This window comes from Pungitius pungitius, chromosome 4, assembly GCF_949316345.1.
Source record: "Pungitius pungitius chromosome 4, fPunPun2.1, whole genome shotgun sequence".
NCBI classification, from domain to species: domain Eukaryota; kingdom Metazoa; phylum Chordata; class Actinopteri; order Perciformes; family Gasterosteidae; genus Pungitius; species Pungitius pungitius.
In genome coordinates this window covers 12002692-12020109 of record NC_084903.1, presented here as the reverse complement: position 1 = coordinate 12020109, position 17418 = coordinate 12002692, and the positions used below count along the sequence as shown (strand labels likewise).

Genomic DNA, 17418 nt, shown 5'->3' with positions numbered 1-17418 from the left:
TCCACGGGGGTGTATAACCAAGTAGCAGACACTTTCACACACTCAACCTAGTGTGTTGAGACGGACAGAACAGCCCCAGTGAGACTCTGCAGCGCAGCGTGCAGCAGGGGGGTGGGGGGGGAGGGTTAAAGCATGTGTCTGGAGGAGGTGGGGTTGACAAAGGGAGTGGGGGGGGGGGGGTAGTTGCCCTTCGCTCAGACCCCACTTCTGCCTGTCACTTCTCCTCACAAACATATAGAGCCATTAAGCCACAGACAAGTTAAATGTATATACCTTCTCTTTCACTTTGCCCTCGCCTGCTCGCCTCACTTTGCAATCTTGTACAGCACAGCACAGCACAATGTGATAGGGGCCATGGAAATTCAATCCCCATTTAGTAGCAAATAAAATCACACAGCCGAAGTGGTTTGAAATAGTGCTGGCTTGTATGTGTAGGGGTGCACTGTGGTTATTTCTACACCTCCCTTTTTTTGGTATCGCTTTTCTCTCTGTCTCCCTCTCACTGGGCTGTCTGTGACGTGGGGGTTGGGAATAAGAAATGGCTGGATGTCGTTGGATGTCATGTGAAAACTGAGGAGGGTCATTTGCTAAGTGAGCACACCACCGCTGCTTGGTTGTCTGAGTCTTGGGTGAACACAGTCGAGGCCCCCGACTCCAGCAGAATGGGCGCGGTGCCAGGTTAACGTCACTGGTAAAAAAGGGAATTACATTTAAAAACTGTGTTTTTATTTAAGTGGCCGTGGCTGGTCCCGTGCACACGGCCTGGATTCTAAATGCAAAAGTGTGGGGGGTGCAGGTGACGCCATGGTCACATCAGGCTATATTTCCCTGCTCATGCGGTGCCATGAAATTTAAGTACTAGATCTGCCGAGGGTTGACAGATGCAGCGGAGACCTTTCTTGGACTAGATCAAATGATGATGAATGAAGTATATGACGACAACCCTCAAACTTGATCTTGTCTTTTCACTGGCTTTTACATGCTATTAAAATACCAAAGCTGTTAGCGGAAAAGCAAGCTTACATGAACATTTTAATAGGTTAAATAATTCTGTATTGTTGAGATTATTAAAAAACTTAATTCACTTAATTTGATCTAGACACACATTGTGATAAACATGCAAGACTTAAAATAGAAATAAAATAGCACAAGTCAGCAGGATGTGGTGGACATAGGAACCCAAAGACTATGGGGTCATTCTGCATGTCCATTAGCGGCACATCAGACTTAATGCCACCATGTCTGTGTAAACAGTCCGAACAGAAAGGGGAGTCTATTTGTTTAGATGTTTTTATGACTGTGCTTGTCTACCATGCAACACCAGGCCATTGAGCACAGCCAGTAGATGGGGTGATGACTTACCACCATGGTGCCAGAATGACTGCTGCCATGTGGGCACCACGGGGCTGGGGGTCATAAGAAGTGATCCCTGGGAGCTTTCTCATAATGATAACATCAGATTAGTGTGCTTTAGTCTTGGAAGTGAATGCTTGGCCACTCACTTCATGGAGAAAGGACATGACAGCATCCTGTCTACCCTGCAGGTGGTGGTGATAACATTGTACTTTCTGGATATATGGCGTATATTGTGTCGGTCGGCGAGAAGTAAAAGAGGTTTTCAAATACCTCTCCTGACTACACAAGTCATTTTCAGACCCCCAATGCTTTTTCTCCATGAATTCATGCATTATGCAGGACCTATACACATGACGACCCCTGACCATGATTTCCTAATAGCTCCTGTTATTTGAACTAAAACATTTTCCATGTCAAACCTATTGCACAAAGCGCACTAGTAAAAGACTCCCCCTCAGGCACTTTGTTTAAGCTGTCATGGCTCCATAGTTCCAAAATAGCTGACTTTGTTTTTCATCCTGTGGTTTTATAGTTAATTCATTAACTGCCCTGCCACACCTTTTAATGTTCGGCTGCAAACCTGCTGACTTCCCAGTTCTCTTTTTTCTGTTTTTAGTCTTTTTCTTGTTTTAGTATCGTTTTATAATAACCAGAGAAACATTCCTTTTAGCGTGAATATTACATAAAACCCCCTTAATTTGATAAGATAGCTTAAAAAATGGTTAGGCTCTGGGACAAAGAAAGCATGGGTAAAAGCTGAGAGTGAGAAGAAGGAGCCAATTTAGGCCCGGGTATTTTTTATATTTAACATAAATACAGTAGTATGTGGTGGCACATCTTTAATTCTCTCAAGGATATAATGGTGTATGAGGTTACTTCTTTAGCGGGGCGTTGGACAACTTTGAAACAACATTTCATTATTATTTTAAAGGCTGTGGAAGGCTTCTGTTTTAGTTTAAAATAAAAGGAAAAGAAACACGGCATCCCGTCACATGCAACGCTAACTGTTACATGCAGAAAAACCAGTTCCTCGCACCAAGCTATCCACCTTATAATTGTCCTTCAATTACTTCATTTCACTAGCAAAATGCATACTTGTGTTGCACCGTAAAATGGGAGTTGTTGCTTATGACAGTAAGAAGACTTTTTGTGCAAGGTTCATCACCTCCGACAGTGGATACGAAACAAATGCGGAGGCAGCATGCATTGAGATATTCAACGTGTGACATTTCATTGCCTCTATACCCATATCTATTGTTCAAAATGGATTAAAACATTTCCAGTCCTTCCAGGTTAAGACGGAGCAGATCATGCCAGTGGGTTCAAGTGTGAATGAATCATTTGTTTGTTGCTAAGTGCATCAGCTTCAAGACTAAGAATTATAATTCTGGATTTAAGTGTAAGGTGAAAGGACATGGCAAGTAGAGAGAAAAGGACAAACAGGCGACTTAAGTTGCAATCCTACCTGGCTTATAAGACATTCCCGGAGGGAAGAGAAATCCTTGCTGGGCGGCGGCTGCTGCTGCCAGAGTACGTTGGTCGTGTGGAAAAATGGGGATCATGAGCGGAGGCATGTGACCCTGGACCTGCTGAACAGATAGGGAGCAGAGATCAGAGAGAGGCCTGAGCATAGCTACAAGACACAGAAACACAGAGCCCCACTCACAGGGAAGCCAGATCACAGCCGCTGCTAACACGAGATGACAGGGGCTCCCGTGCTCACACAATACCTGGACCGAGGTACGCCTGCCCTTAATCCAAACCACGATTTCACCTCGGCACATCAAAGACCCCCACGTATGCACATATTGTTCCAGTGGCAGTCAGAGGAAGCAACATGCAGGACAGAGGGCAGAGAGGCTCAGACGATCCGTACCGCTTCTTTGCAGAGAATTACTGCAAGCACTGATACATGTGAGCGAGAAGATTGCTGAACGGGTTACACGGGAGACTCTCACCTTAAAGGAAAACCAACTCCTCACATAATGTTGGATATTCATATAGTTAGATGATAAATGCTTAAAGACAATCCACACATTTACTGCAACTGTTCTCGGCTGGGAGAGACAGAGCAGGCAGTTGAGAAATGCTCGCCGCTCGCTGTATTTCGATTTTATCAAATTCTCTGACTGTCTGTTCCACTCAGATATTAACCTTCACCATCCAGTCTGTTGGTAACTTGCCTACTGGGAATATGAACTTAAACCCTCTGCATGTGTGTGTGTCGGTGAGTAGCTTTTGTCTTAAAAGTGGCGTACGGGGGTTCGGCGAACACGTTACAGGGTCCAATCTTACTGTCATTCTCTGCTTCCTGAAACTCTATGATGGGACGCAGCACTGCTACCATGGGCTTGCAATGGTTAATCTAGTGCTGAGCCAGGCCACCTCAGGGGAACCTGCCTGGAAAATGGGTTAATAAAGGTCATCCCCCAAAATAAACACTTTACAGAATGTTTCTCCATTCAGCCCTCCTTAAAATCAACTCGCAATAAAACGGGTCTGGGTGCAATTACTGCCGCTGCATTGGGGCATGAAATCAACCTGATCTGAGCAATGACTTTTCCCCCATGTTCTGGCTGAGGTCTGCTATGATCTTCACTTTTTCAGCGTTTGCTGCTCCCCCTGAAGACCCTTTCCCGGCTTAGTCGCACCCAGTTTCTCTCAGAACTAGCACGCAAAACCTACTTAAAACTACTATATTGATCTGTCTGGAGGTGCAGAGCTAGACTGAAAACTAAATAAATAGAACCATTTTTTGCCTACTGAGCTTTTACAGAAGTGCAAGTCCAGAAAGTGCATTATAGAAGAATAGAATAGCATGTTATTCTTCCAAAAGTAATTCTGTGAAATGTGCTGTTGCTGAAGAAAAATAACTAGCCAAGGAGCCTGCGACAAATGACCTTAAATAAAACATTGCTTTATGGGGATTTGAGTTCCAAGTTTCCAAGCTGAATAGATGAAAGATGAATCTTGGCCTTGCATGTATGGAACATATGGAAAAAACACAATAATTAATGTCACAACATGAAGTTGGGCGAGTGACAGGCGGGGGGGACACTGGGGAACACAGCTTCTCTCTGTCGGTATATTTGGACTGTAAAACCAGATGGAGTCTGTTGCTGAATGTGCGGTAGTCACAGGGCAGAGAAGGGCTCCCTTAAGTCCACATCCCTCCAAGTATGTTACATGTGTTACAGGACAGTATATTTCAGAAATTAACTAACATGCCTATTTTATTTTATTGACTGTAAAAAGTCAAAGCATCTTTGCAAAACTGTTTTACATGGGCAACTTTATTGGTCGCATCTACTGTAAATGCTTCTCATTAACATGATTCTGATCCACAGATCCACGACCAGCTATTCATGTGAGTAGAAAAGAATTATATATATAAGAATTTATATATTATATAAAGAACGGAAAAAAACATTCATGTTTCTTTCATATCATTCACACAACCCCACATTATTTCAAAAGATCAATGTGATTGCTTTTAATTAGTACAACTGAATCACAAGAGAAATTTAAATACTGAACCACAACCAGTATTTGGTCGTATTTTTCTCTAGCACTAAATTTAAATTAAATGTTTTCATCCGGGATACCAGCTTTTATTGCAATTATTAGTTTAAAATATGTAGAAGAATATACAAGATTTACTGAGGCAAGGCAGAGTATAAATGTGCGTTGAAGGGGAAATAAATACATTGAGTTTGACTAGCTGGGATTTGCAGAAATGAGCTCATGTGCATTCAAGATTAATTTACAGCAACTAATGTCAGAAAAAGGCAAATCAAAAAATGAGGAACTTTCAAGGTGGCAACAAATAGCCCAGGTTGGTTGAGCTGTCCATTAATAGATTAATTAATGCAGATTAGAACTTTTTCACAAGTGCTTAGTTTTTACTGTAAAGTAAAAGAAGTAGAACAAAAACAACTTGCAGAAACAAATGTTGTTCATATGTGCGCTCTCCTACCCAGAGCTCCCCCTTTTTCTAGTTACCCTCAAGTTCATCCATGTATGGGCCGAATGCCCAGGATATTCTTATTGCCAAGATGATCTTGAGGAGTCGGAGAGTGAAGTAGAGCAGATGTGAGCTGGGCACTTGGGCAGCGTCCCCCCTTCTCCTCGTAAATACAGCGGCATTGTTGTGCTGGCACTGCTCTTCCTTTGTCTTAGCACTGCTAAGTACTGGATAATGTCATTTCACACCATCTGCCCCGAGGCTTCATTAAAGATACATGAATGGGCTATCCTATGAGGAACAGGTGCTATTGTTTGTCCCTTAAGACCCAGCACTAAGGATCTGACTCTGAATACTTGAAGAGGAGCATCTGTAGTGATCAGTCAGACAGACTTGGCTGAGGCCCCCGTCTCTGCCAGCAAGCACTCCAACAGAGGTTTCTGGGGGAACTTAGCCTCCTTGCAGCATGTATCATCAATTCAGATGACCCGATGAAGTCTGTATCAGGCCAGGAGGCAATCTGTTTCAGTCTCAAGGAGACGCTGGGGTTGATCAATAGAGCCTGCTTGCAGTTCTACTGACCGGGTAGAAGGCATTTTGTTGAAAAGACTTATATTGTCTTTAGTTTTGTCACACTTATCTTGTGTAGTTGTATGAAAGGGATTCTTCTTGCCATAAACTCTGTTAGATTGCTTCATTGTGCGTTATTGACAAATACCTTATTCAATTTACAATCACATTGTCAATCATTAATGCCAGGACATGTCAAACAAGAAGGCACTTAAAGCTGACTGAGTAATTGTCTATATCAGCAGCCCGTCCCGTCCTATATTCTGGATGAAAGATGCACTAATTCTTGGATAAAAAAAAAAACGTTTTCAATTACAGACCTGTATTAAGCTCAGATGATGCTATAAGGCATTTGTGTTGGGTGTGGTTTTCTAGATGTGTAAGCCTCCACCTGCAAGACCCGAGCCGGCAGCTCCAAAACACTGAGTGCTAATGGAGATGTGCAGCGCATTACGGCCTCGACGTGGGCCCCTGTCAACACCCATGTTCCTCAGTGTCTGTTATAGCCTCCACAAAGCACCCGGGGGGCATGGCAAGCCTCCTGCTGGCTTTCCCTCTGAGCCCCCCGTACACCCGCCACGCACTGATCCGCACTCAAGTTTGGTACTCGCTATGCACCACAATGCGCTCCGTGAATGAAACGGTGAGAGTTATCGGAAGTGCCAGAATCAGTCAGTATTAAAAAGATTAAAAGAAAAAAATCAGACAAACACCTATCTGATTCTCACTGTGTTTCATGGTTATATTGGATTGAAAGAAGCTGTGAGCTCCCGGGTTTAACATCCTGATTAATTGCTACTTGACACCTTTTAAAACACCTCTGACACATATATGCTTATCTTGGATATAATCTGCATCCATATGCCTTTAGCCGACATGTGTGTGTAAAACCCCTCCAAGTGTTCAATGAACACACTGACAACAATACAACTGCAGCCCGCCAAAAATTGCTGATGAGCTTGTGGCGATGATGTTCTTAATTCTGTACAATCATTTAGATTATAATAAGCTCCTTTCACACTAGGAAAAACATATCCCAATCACCAGCAATCATTTGGAAGAGGACTCAAATTTCACTGACATCTCATTTTAATAAAAATTACTTCCACACTTTAGTCGCTGTCAGATCCGCAGCTCTCACAAACCTTCTCTTTCACATTTTTCTATAGGAGGGATTCTGTAATTTCACCCGGGAAGGATAGACTCCAGCTGTTGCTTTAAGAACTGATAGTTCACACTTTGTTCACCCCCTGCTCTGCGCTGAGCCGCGCGCTGAACGCCTGCGAGTAGAAATCACCTTTTGTGATCCATTTGAAGGTAAAGTGATCCTGAGGAAGCTGGCGCGTCTGGCTACATCCCAACAGCAGCACACGCGGCAGAACTGACACTAGACAGCAGGATATGTTTAACACCCGCCACTGTGTACACAGCCCGCTGGGTGCACACGGCTCTGGAGCCTAACCAGGAGAAAAAATCACTCAGTGGAAGCACTTCTGGGCTCTGCGAATCCTCTGTGTTGCTTCAGGATTTTTTTTTTTTTTTCCCCCGCCATGAAACAACAGCGCTTAAGCACATATTACTCTATTACTCACTACGGGTCACTTATCAGTGGGTCGTAATGCAGCCGTACACACGGAGCAGTTCCTTTGCGGAGCAGACGCACATCGATCGAACAGAGGTGATGGTGTTTGGATTTGTCTGTAGCTAATGGTAATCAGACAAATAGATCAATAGATCTGCAACAGACTTTGATGCTGCCGACCTCAGGTCTTCATATTACCACCCGCTGGGCTGAAGCACATTATTCCTGAAAAATCTGCCCCGAAAAAAAGGCAAAGTGTAATCGAGGATGGCAAATACACCGGAGGGGTTCAGGTCACTAGACCCGTTGGGCTGGTAGAGTCTCTGACCTTTTTCCCCTCACTTCATTCCTGCAATTGTGGCACAACACACGAAAGTCAACGATAGAAAGCTAAAGGCAAACCGCCAGGAGTGTACAAGCCCTGACAAATAAAAAGCATAATATTTATTCTGAATTGTTGGGGTGCAGCTTTAACGGTGACAGCGGGCACTGTTTGCTCAGGTTTAAGTGTAACATTGCACATCAGTCACGCCTGTGTGTGTATTACGCACACTGTGCTGTTCAGGATAAAGTGCGGCAAATCCAGACACTTTAGCGAGGTCAGAGCAGAAGGAACAACCAATAGATGACTTCTTGTTCCACTAATTCCTTACACAGTAAAACAAGCCTTCTTGGAAAACAGCCATTACAATATGTCTATATTAAGTCGATGGGAGCTTGAAAGCAGGGAAGCCTGACCCCGCCTAACGCAGCCCACCCCAAATCCCTGCAGCCCTGCTCCATCTCATCGCTCCCCTTCCGTAGGATTCTGGATAAAGCAGCCGGCTGCTGTTTGTCTAAATACACTGCTTGGCATTTACAGGATTTCTGCACACTGCTGACTGTGGTTTGAGTATTAAATGTTAAAGGATGAATAATAACAGCTTGAACCCAAAGTATGACGGAAATGATAAAATAGGCAGAAAGAAATAAGGTAAACAAACACATTTATAGATACAAGTCAGCATTGGTAGTAGTCATGAAATGTGATCTGTGTAAGTGTATTATAAATGATCTATACAAAGAAAATTTGACTAATTTCTTTAAAAAAATGTATCAGTTTGAAAAAAATGACAAAATGAAAATCAAGCCTTTAGATGCGTTCTTCTCTTTTAAAGCTTTGTTTGTTTTGTAAGGGGCCGAGGAGTTTTCATGTTACAGCTCTCAATTACATTACACCGTGTGTAACACAATGCACACACCGCAACAAAATCCTGCTTTGCAGCGTGAAAATGCAGATTATAACAGGAAATTCAGTGTTATATTTACGAAGAATATCAGCTATTTTGGGGGGATGGGAGCAAACACGGAAATAAGAATGAATGATATTTATTTCAAGGTCTTGCCATTAAATTAAAGTTTTCAGTAAACTGTCCAAATCCACGGGGACGTCCTCAAACAGCATGTGTAATGAGGGCAAAGAAGAGAACATACTTAAAAAACAGCAAAAGTGGGTCTGGGGCCGCCATCATTATCCTGCATATACATCCTCGCAATATGGAAATGAGAATAAGTAAAATGCCTCGGACCCTCATTCCGGGGGGGTGAGTGTGCTGCTAAAGAACTTTGGACATGGGCTTGTCAGCTACAAGCATGTGACGTGAACAAGGTGGGGGTGTTGAAAATGTGTATATACATATCAATATTCCATTTAGACGTGACATCAATCATTTATTTTAAATTGGTTGGAAAAAGGATTTGGTCGAAGTGCGAAACAGAAGACCACCCCAACATTGTGTGTCCACACTACAACTGTGTCCCCCTCTGTCAGACTGAGGCTCTGTCTTCACTATTACCTCCCAGCTGCCAAGGCCACACATAACAACAGGGCTCATTCTGTTGTTGAGCAGAGAGCAGACCATTCAGGGGGGCCCAACTTTTTTGGGGACACAAACGCAATGAGACTTTCCAGCATGCAAAAAAAAATCCTTGCCTGATTTGACAAAAAGGTCAAATAAGAGAGGTGATATAAGGACTTGTGTGAGAATACCGCAGAATAAATTATGGTAGAGTAGGAGCCGAATTAAATTATAAGGAAGGTATTAAAACTCTGTAATGCATAAAGTCTTTTTTGTATATTTCTTTAGAAAAAGTGTGCAGGACAAAATAACTCATTCAATGTGTTCTGTTAGGTACAGCCTCTGCACTCCTCCTTTCCACAAAACAAAAACCTCCTTTTTTTACATCAGTTGGCGTGAATGCTTTGCTTTGCCACCCCAGTCCTAAGAAAACACGCACCCTTTTCTCCCTGCCGGCTACCGGTCACAGTGGAGCCTATTAATCCAGCTCCTTCTCCCCGTGAGTGTTCACGCGGCGGAGGACGATGGCCACGTAAAGCCAACGCAAAGACAAAACAGTTTGCACAACATTAGCAGAGAAAACACATTTCACGCGGAGGGGGAGTGGAAAGTAAATCGACGACACACTGGAGGATGTGTTCTCCCCCAACTGATGTTTTTCCTGCGAGGGTCGGGGTACAATGGACTTTAAGTGTAGGAGCCCTGCGTTCACCCAGGGCTGTTTACAGAGCTCTGAACAGGTGCTTTATAGAGATATTTGGGCAGAACAAAAAAAGCGCTGTATTCACCATTTCTATGTAACTAAATAATGTACTGTATATATACACATTTTTCTGTATTGGGTAAGTTATTCCAATCACTTGTGTGAAGTGATAGAAGGCTGGGAATTTGCGTCATAAATTATCGGTCCCCCGGCTGCTTTACAAACCCCTCAGGTGACTAATTTAAAGTAGACCCTCAGGTGTGATTTCACACATTACAGTTGTTCATGAGGCACCTCTCAGATGGAGCCTCTTAATTATCGCTGCTTAAACTGCTGAGGTGTCTCAATACAAAGGCCAATTACACAAAGCGCATGGCTTGATTGTGTATTTTACAGCAATAATGGATCTTTGTTTGGCCGCATTAACATTACAACTAAGCATATGTTTCATTTGACTGCTTCTAAATAGACTTAACAAAGCCAGTGATCAGTGGTTACACTTCATTCACAAAGAAAAAGAGATCCTAATGGGACAAAGGACCCAGACCGATCAAACTGACATTGCTATGGTAGGATCTACACCTTTTCCTCCAGCATTACGTTTTAACAGGGCCTCGACAGCTTCGTTGTTTGAATCGCAGTTTGTTTAACGTCAGCATTTCTTCTGCTTACTAACATGAAGTCAGAATTCATAACAAATTGAATAGATCCCTCTCTGCCGATAAAGTCGATTAAATGGAATTATTTGTATCCGAGTGTCAATATATTAAATCACAGCGGCTAATGAGTGGGGGGCACCGCTTTCTTTTATCTTCAGCCTTGCATGTGCACATCTTTATCAGCTAACAGTCTCCTTAAATGGGGGATGAACATGGTGGATTGAGCCTCCCTGGGAAAGAGCCAAGCCCATCTGACTAGGCTGTTAATGCCCCAACGTAATCCTACCAGCATACTAACACAGAGCTCCTCGACACTAGGGGAAGCACCAGCACCCACACGGGCAGGAGTCTGCACAGAGTAGCACACTTAAACACACATGATAATTCCCCTGCTCTATTATTCTCTTATTAGCATGCTAACAGTTCCATTCTGGCTGTGCTAATTAGGGGACTTAGACATTCTCTTTAACAATGTCTATTTTTATGCCTTTTTTTTTGCCAGTGCATTAATAAGAGTCTCACACTGAGAAAATCATTTGTGCCGGGGAAACAACAAAAGCATCTGAGAAAACACAAATTAGTGCTATTATCTTTGAGCAATTACCATACAGCTCTGTGTTTATTTAAACTCATCTGATTGATTTAATATATTTACCATAATGTTAGTTTTGGATTCTTTGCTTCTCTAAATTGGTAACCAAACAGAACCGGTGCATTAAATTACTGCATTGGATTGGATAGCATGCATATTCCATTTTTTCATAACAAAGAAGTGATTACAGAACGGTATTACTAAAAGGCAATTTACCATACAGGCCAAACACCAATTTGAACAGAATTATTTTTGTTCATGCTGGGAGAGCTGGTTAGAAAAATATTTCATCCGCTTAGAGACATTGAATAAATAGCTAAAAAGCTCAACAAAGAAATTGTAACTAGTCTGCTGCAGAACATAAGAGTAGAAAAATCAGGCTGTGTGGGGCTTGCAAGGAAACAGATATAGTTTAGTACAGGACAGTTATTGTGCATCTCAGTGCGTAAGACCTTACGGTGACTTTTGATGCAAACTAAAGCAACAGCAACCATTAAAAAAAACTGTGTGTTTAAGTCAGCAGGCTCTACACAAAGAAGATTCTTTAACAAAACCTTCCATAAATGTATGTTTTTCTGGATTAAAACAGAAGTAGTATAAGTAGGTACATATTTACCTGTGAAGATATACTGTTTGTTTTATCAGATCATGCCAGGCTCCGGATACGTTTTCCTGTGTCTCATCTCAAAACATATGCCCTCAGATCTACCGCTGGATTGTCCACCTTTAAAACTGGGCAGCTAAATACTGATGTCTTTGGATTTCATCTTTATTTCAAAGCCTTTAGAATTTTACATTGAAGGTCTGCATTCCCTTGAATATTTATTTATTCACACCACTAAAGACGCATATTGGATGAAGCCTGGAAGACTCTGAAGGACACTTTACAGGACCTTTCTCTTTTAAACTAAAGGGATACACAAAATGTGTCCTTTTAGACCAAAGGTATGATACAGGGTCACAGATAATGTGCGTGTGTGTGTGTGTAGTGTTCATAAAGCCATTGGCCACGTATGAAAAGAGAACGAAATGTTAAATGGGAATAAACAGACCTGCTTGATGAACAGATCACTTAAGTTTTAAAAAAGCAGTTGTGTAAGCAACAGAGTTTACAATGGCACCCGTAGAAATGCACCATCCCTTACATCCTGGGGTCATTAAAGTGTGAGAAATTCAGAGATGGGTGCTCACTGCATGACTGTGGACACTCCAGTCACTTGACTTATATAGAGCTCTATTGTATTTTGTGTCCACAAGAGAATTTAAAAATACTGTTTCTGGCGTTGCTACTGTGTCACGTCTCAGTTCTCAGTACCATTTGTATTGCCTTTAACTCATGTACTGCAACGAGGAAATGAAAGAAAATGCCAGACCACGGGGTGAACACTGTGATGATCAACATGCTGCTATTTAGCTGCTCAGCTGCTGCGACTGCTCATCCATTCAGAGCAGGAGCAAGTGGGAGTGACCATGAAACTGAAAGCAATGAGGAGGAGACTCAAATAATGCCCAGTGTGGCTGAGCGAAGAACAGAAAAGCGTGCTCATTATTTCCTAATCTATTGGTAATCTTCCAGTCCGTACACAGACTCAGAGCCTTAAGAAACTTCTGAGATAAACCAGCCCTCTGCTAATATATATGTTCATTTGTCACATGTGTCTTGGTGGTGTTCCAACTAAATCAAGAGTTAATCTCATCCTGATATTGAATTAGTGCCAAGATGATTTCCACGATGAGGATGGACTGAAGGAATACAAACAAGCTGACGGAAAACACACAAAGCCTTGAAGCTTTAACTTTTGATAAGCCTCTAAAACTGCAATCATCTGTTATCTTAAAACAAGTGACATTGTAATCCCGAAGGACAAAGACTAAATCTCTATCCCTCTCTTGTAGGGAGAGGATAAAAAGAGAGATGGCTATTCAAAGGGAAAACTTGATTAAACTGCATTCTGCCATTCGTCCAAACCTCCCTAACTAAACCTCTGTAACTACACACTTCTTAAGAAATTCCTTCAATCCACATGCACAAGCCCCTTGAAAGAACCCATATAACATGCCAACAACAATCACCCCTCGCAGTCCACTTGGTTTTATTGTGTGGGCAGTAGACAATTGCGCTGATGTGATCAGGTACATTATCAATAAAAGACCTGAGCTTAGGCTCTCTGGCTCTTTCTTGACTTTCTCCCTGAATCCAAAACAGAAGGACTCTGATGGCCAGTGGGGTCTCCAATAAAGTTTGTGCTCTCCGTTCTAACAGCACAGCAACTCAGTCCCTCAACACTGCTTCTCACTTTACTAAAAGTCTGTAACGTGCAGGCTGGAGGCGTGTTTACAAAACTAATTAAGTCAAAGCTGTTATGTATTAAAATTTACAGGGCATTTTCAAGAGACAGCAGTGATGAAAACAGAGTGGCAAAATGCTTGAGTAACTTGCCCCCTAAACCTCTTATGTACCCTCTTTCCTCCTCTGACTTCACACTGGATATTTGGAGGAACTAGGTTAGGGAGGAAGAACATATTCTGCCACGAAGGACTTGCTGATAAACAAGGTTGTATGATCAAGCTTATTTGAAATATTTAGCGTGACTCCTGTGTTCTTAGCAGGTGATCTGTCAGCAAAGGCTGATGGGCAGTGGAACTTATGGGACTCTTTGGTTTAATTGTGGATGTGGCCTTTTTATTTTTCATCAAGGCTCACTAACTGGGCCCTACAAGAAAAGGACTCTACTTGTACCTCTTTTTCGAGTGTTTGAAATTGATATTTAGAAGTGCATTCCAATGCACACTCAACCCCCCACCCTCTCTCAAATCTATGCATCAAGGAGAATTTTCAGGTATCATTTTCTTTTAACTTTGTGATGAAAGCAAGGGCCTTTAAAAGTGAGATGCATTAGGACCGTGCCCTTATGCTCAATGAGCATAAGTGAAGGGCCATCCATAATATGAGTATGCTAGTCCCTCAGTAGTGTATAAGGTACTTCATTTTAGAGTGTTTTCTAGACAGAGTGGCGTGCTCTGTGCTTCTCTCCAGTGGAATTTCTAATAGACTGTCCACTGTTGAAGTACAAGGTCCAGACGTGTGCCTTCACAAGAACATATTGACCGTATGGCCTTTCCCTTGCAAAGAGCTCTTGGAAGAGGCATGTTGATGTCCTGGCACTATCTGCACTGACTGATATTTGAAAGCAGAAGTTTGTTTTGCCCCAGTGTATCGCGAGAACAACCTGTGTAAAATGCTCCATGGGTAGAAATTGCTTTTTTTTTGAAGAAAAGAAAAACAGTATCTCATCAGAGGAACGCTGAAAAGTGCTGGTGGAAACAATTTATTGCTGGAAAATGAAAGAAACAAGACAGGGAGTAAGAATAACAAGCAGCGGAGGAGGAGGTGAACGGGGAAGGATGTGCCTGACACAAAGCACACCCAGCAGGATAACGTTAGCTCCACGCGGGTAGTAAGGATCGCAGCCTTGACCACTGCCAGCGAACAGCTCTGGAAAACCCTGGACTGTCTGACCATGTCCTGCTATGTGCTGTTTGGGTGGTCTTTCAGTAAACCACTATGTACTGTATCACATACACACACACACACACACACACACACAAATGAGGATGATACATTCTAGCAGGAGATGCAAGTAACTACATCTATGTAGGAGCTGCAGGACCACGGGGAAGAGGTACAACGTCACGCAGCACAATGACAATGTACGTAAGTGTCAGTACTGTGACTTGTGAACGTAGACCACGTTGCCCTTCTGGGACCAACTTGCTTCAGAGGCATTTACCAGCCTCTTTCATGTCCCCACCACCTCCAGGCTCCTCTCCATCAACAGGACTCATTAGCTGCTGTTCCCCCCCCCCCCTCCCTTCTCCCCCTCCCCTTTTTATTTTTTTGTTCGTTAAGATGTGCTAATTATCCTCCTCCATATTTTAAAGCCCTCCCAAATTACCAACAGGCAATTAACATTTGATGATAGATGAATGTTAGTGTGACACAAAAATTAAAGATAAAAAGATGAAACATTTTCTTAAAGATTAGAAGGAGAGGCTAACGGAAGTTAGCAATGATATTTACTTTAATGTCTAATTCCATTGATCCGTGCCATTAAATCCAGATGTGTGGTTTGCTGTGACAGTGGTGGGGCACCAATTAGAGAGAGGTGTAATCAGTGTAGAAGGAGTAAGATGTAAGCGGGCAGCAGAAACACGTTTACTGACCTGGATCTGTTGCTGGAGGAGGTTGATTTTGTGCTGCTGCTGCAGAAGCTGCTGCTGCTGTCTTGCGATCTGGTTGGAAAGAGAAGTAACGATGGAAAATTAAATATTTTCTGGTTAAAACCGACAAAGAGGATAAGGAACATGTTATCATGTTATCAATTGCTCATTTTCCAGATATTGTTATAAATAGCAATTGTGCTACAGCAGCAGATATGACACTCCAAATACTGCTTTTAATAATGAATTACAATATTTTGAAATAGTGTTAAAAATAATCAAACGGAATGAAGCCGCAGATTAATAATATGGGAGAATATTATTAAATTTCTTTTCATTGACAAAATAAAAAAAAAATCTGATTTCCTAATGAAAATAAAAGAACAAGTCCTTAACTGCAGAGTCAAAGTTAGTGGTAAAAAAGAATAAATGATTTACAGGACGGCCGGCCGTGTGTGTGTGATGGAGATAACCGGTTTAGGCAGTGAGCGGCTGACAGACGCCCTCGCCGCCACTAAGTGACGAGTAGCCACACCACAATCCCTCTAATCCCGGCATTCCCCCGCTCTACATGCTCACTTCATTGAGCATGACAACCTAGTTTTAAGTGTCATTTAATTTTCATTTTTAAATATAATTACAAAGTGTTCACTGTAAGATATCGGTCGTCTGCAAATGTGTCAAGATTAATTTGTGCTGGCTTCCTCACGAGTGTCAACAGTTAATTACTGTGTTGTATCTTGATGGCTTGATGACATTCTGGCTCTCAGCGGGCTCCCTCTCCCCCCGCCCCCCCCTCTCTCCCTCTCTCCCCCTCTCTTATCCATTTTATTAATATTTTTCCATCTTGAAATAAGATAATAACATATCTTATATCACTGTTCATTTCTGTTCCAATGTTCACAAAGCCTACAGTCGAGTGTAGTTTGCAAATGAACATCATTGATTGAAAAAAGAAATCAATACTCTTAATGTATTATTAGTGTACTATGACCAAATGCATTACTCCAAGGTATACGGTCTATACGTCTCCTCATTTACCACAGCAGGGTCTGAGAGTGTGTGGGGAAAACTCTGAGTGAACTCCTCGCTGATAATTGACTTACAGCCATTACGGTGGCTGGTGATAATAAAAGTGTCGCCCGTGTGGATAGTTTGTGTCCTTATTTCTTCCCAGACATTAACACACTTCATGGCCTCTGCTAATTTGCTGATTTGTACAATATGGCTCATTGGCCTGATTTGTGCAGCAAATCCGATGCCAGGTTTGTTCTAATAGGAGTCGATTTATACGATATAGAGGACTTCCATGTTTAATTTAACGTTTAATTGGCACATTCGCTCGCATTTGTTAGTACAAGTCATAATAACATTTTCCCACCACGAAGCATAAATGTGACCGAGAGAGCATGACCGAAATATAAATATGTAGAATATAAAATCGTCCAAATTCCTACCAAGTAGAACGATTTTATTAACATTTCAGTCATATATAAATGGTGTTATGTGACAATTTGATAAAAATGGATTTAATGGGGTTTATTGTAGAGACAACGTGGAGAAATGTGGGGGACAAGTAGACAGACCGCCAGAGAGAAAAATAAAAGAATTTTAAAAAGAATTAATACGAAGTTATTTCGAAAAGAGACAGCGAATGGGTGAGTCTGAGAACAGGAAACCGTGAGCAGTTACCTGCTCCTGCTGCTGACGAGCCAGCTCCATTTGCTGCCTCTGTTTCTCCATCTGTGAGGCGGCGAGCTTCTTCTGTTCGTCGTGGGCAGCCAGGAGCTGCTCTCGCAGGCTGATCAGCTGGGTGATCATTGTGGAGAGCTGCTGTTCCTTTTCTGCCAGGCTCTCCGGAGTGCCTAGCGAGGGAAGAAAGAGCGAGAGCAACGTTAGGAGTGGAAAGGATAAACAAACACAAGGTGGAGAT

At 42.3% G+C, this 17418-nt stretch overlaps 1 protein-coding gene across 4 annotated transcripts in view; it reads right to left on the bottom strand.

Moving 5' to 3' along the window:
* The window catches only part of sox6 (SRY-box transcription factor 6), a 121126-nt gene that overhangs the window by 32703 nt on the left and 71005 nt on the right, over positions 1-17418 (bottom strand). For 3 of the 4 annotated variants that reach the window (XM_037482720.2, XM_037482732.2, XM_037482749.2), the window contains 3 exons: positions 17178-17350; positions 15489-15557; positions 2822-2945 (listed from right to left, as the gene is read on the bottom strand). In XM_037482720.2, coding sequence (XP_037338617.1) covers positions 2822-2945; positions 15489-15557; positions 17178-17350 — 366 coding nt within the window. The remainder of the gene's footprint in view (positions 1-2821; positions 2946-15488; positions 15558-17177; positions 17351-17418) is intronic. The other variant, XM_037482741.2, reaches the window with a different exon arrangement.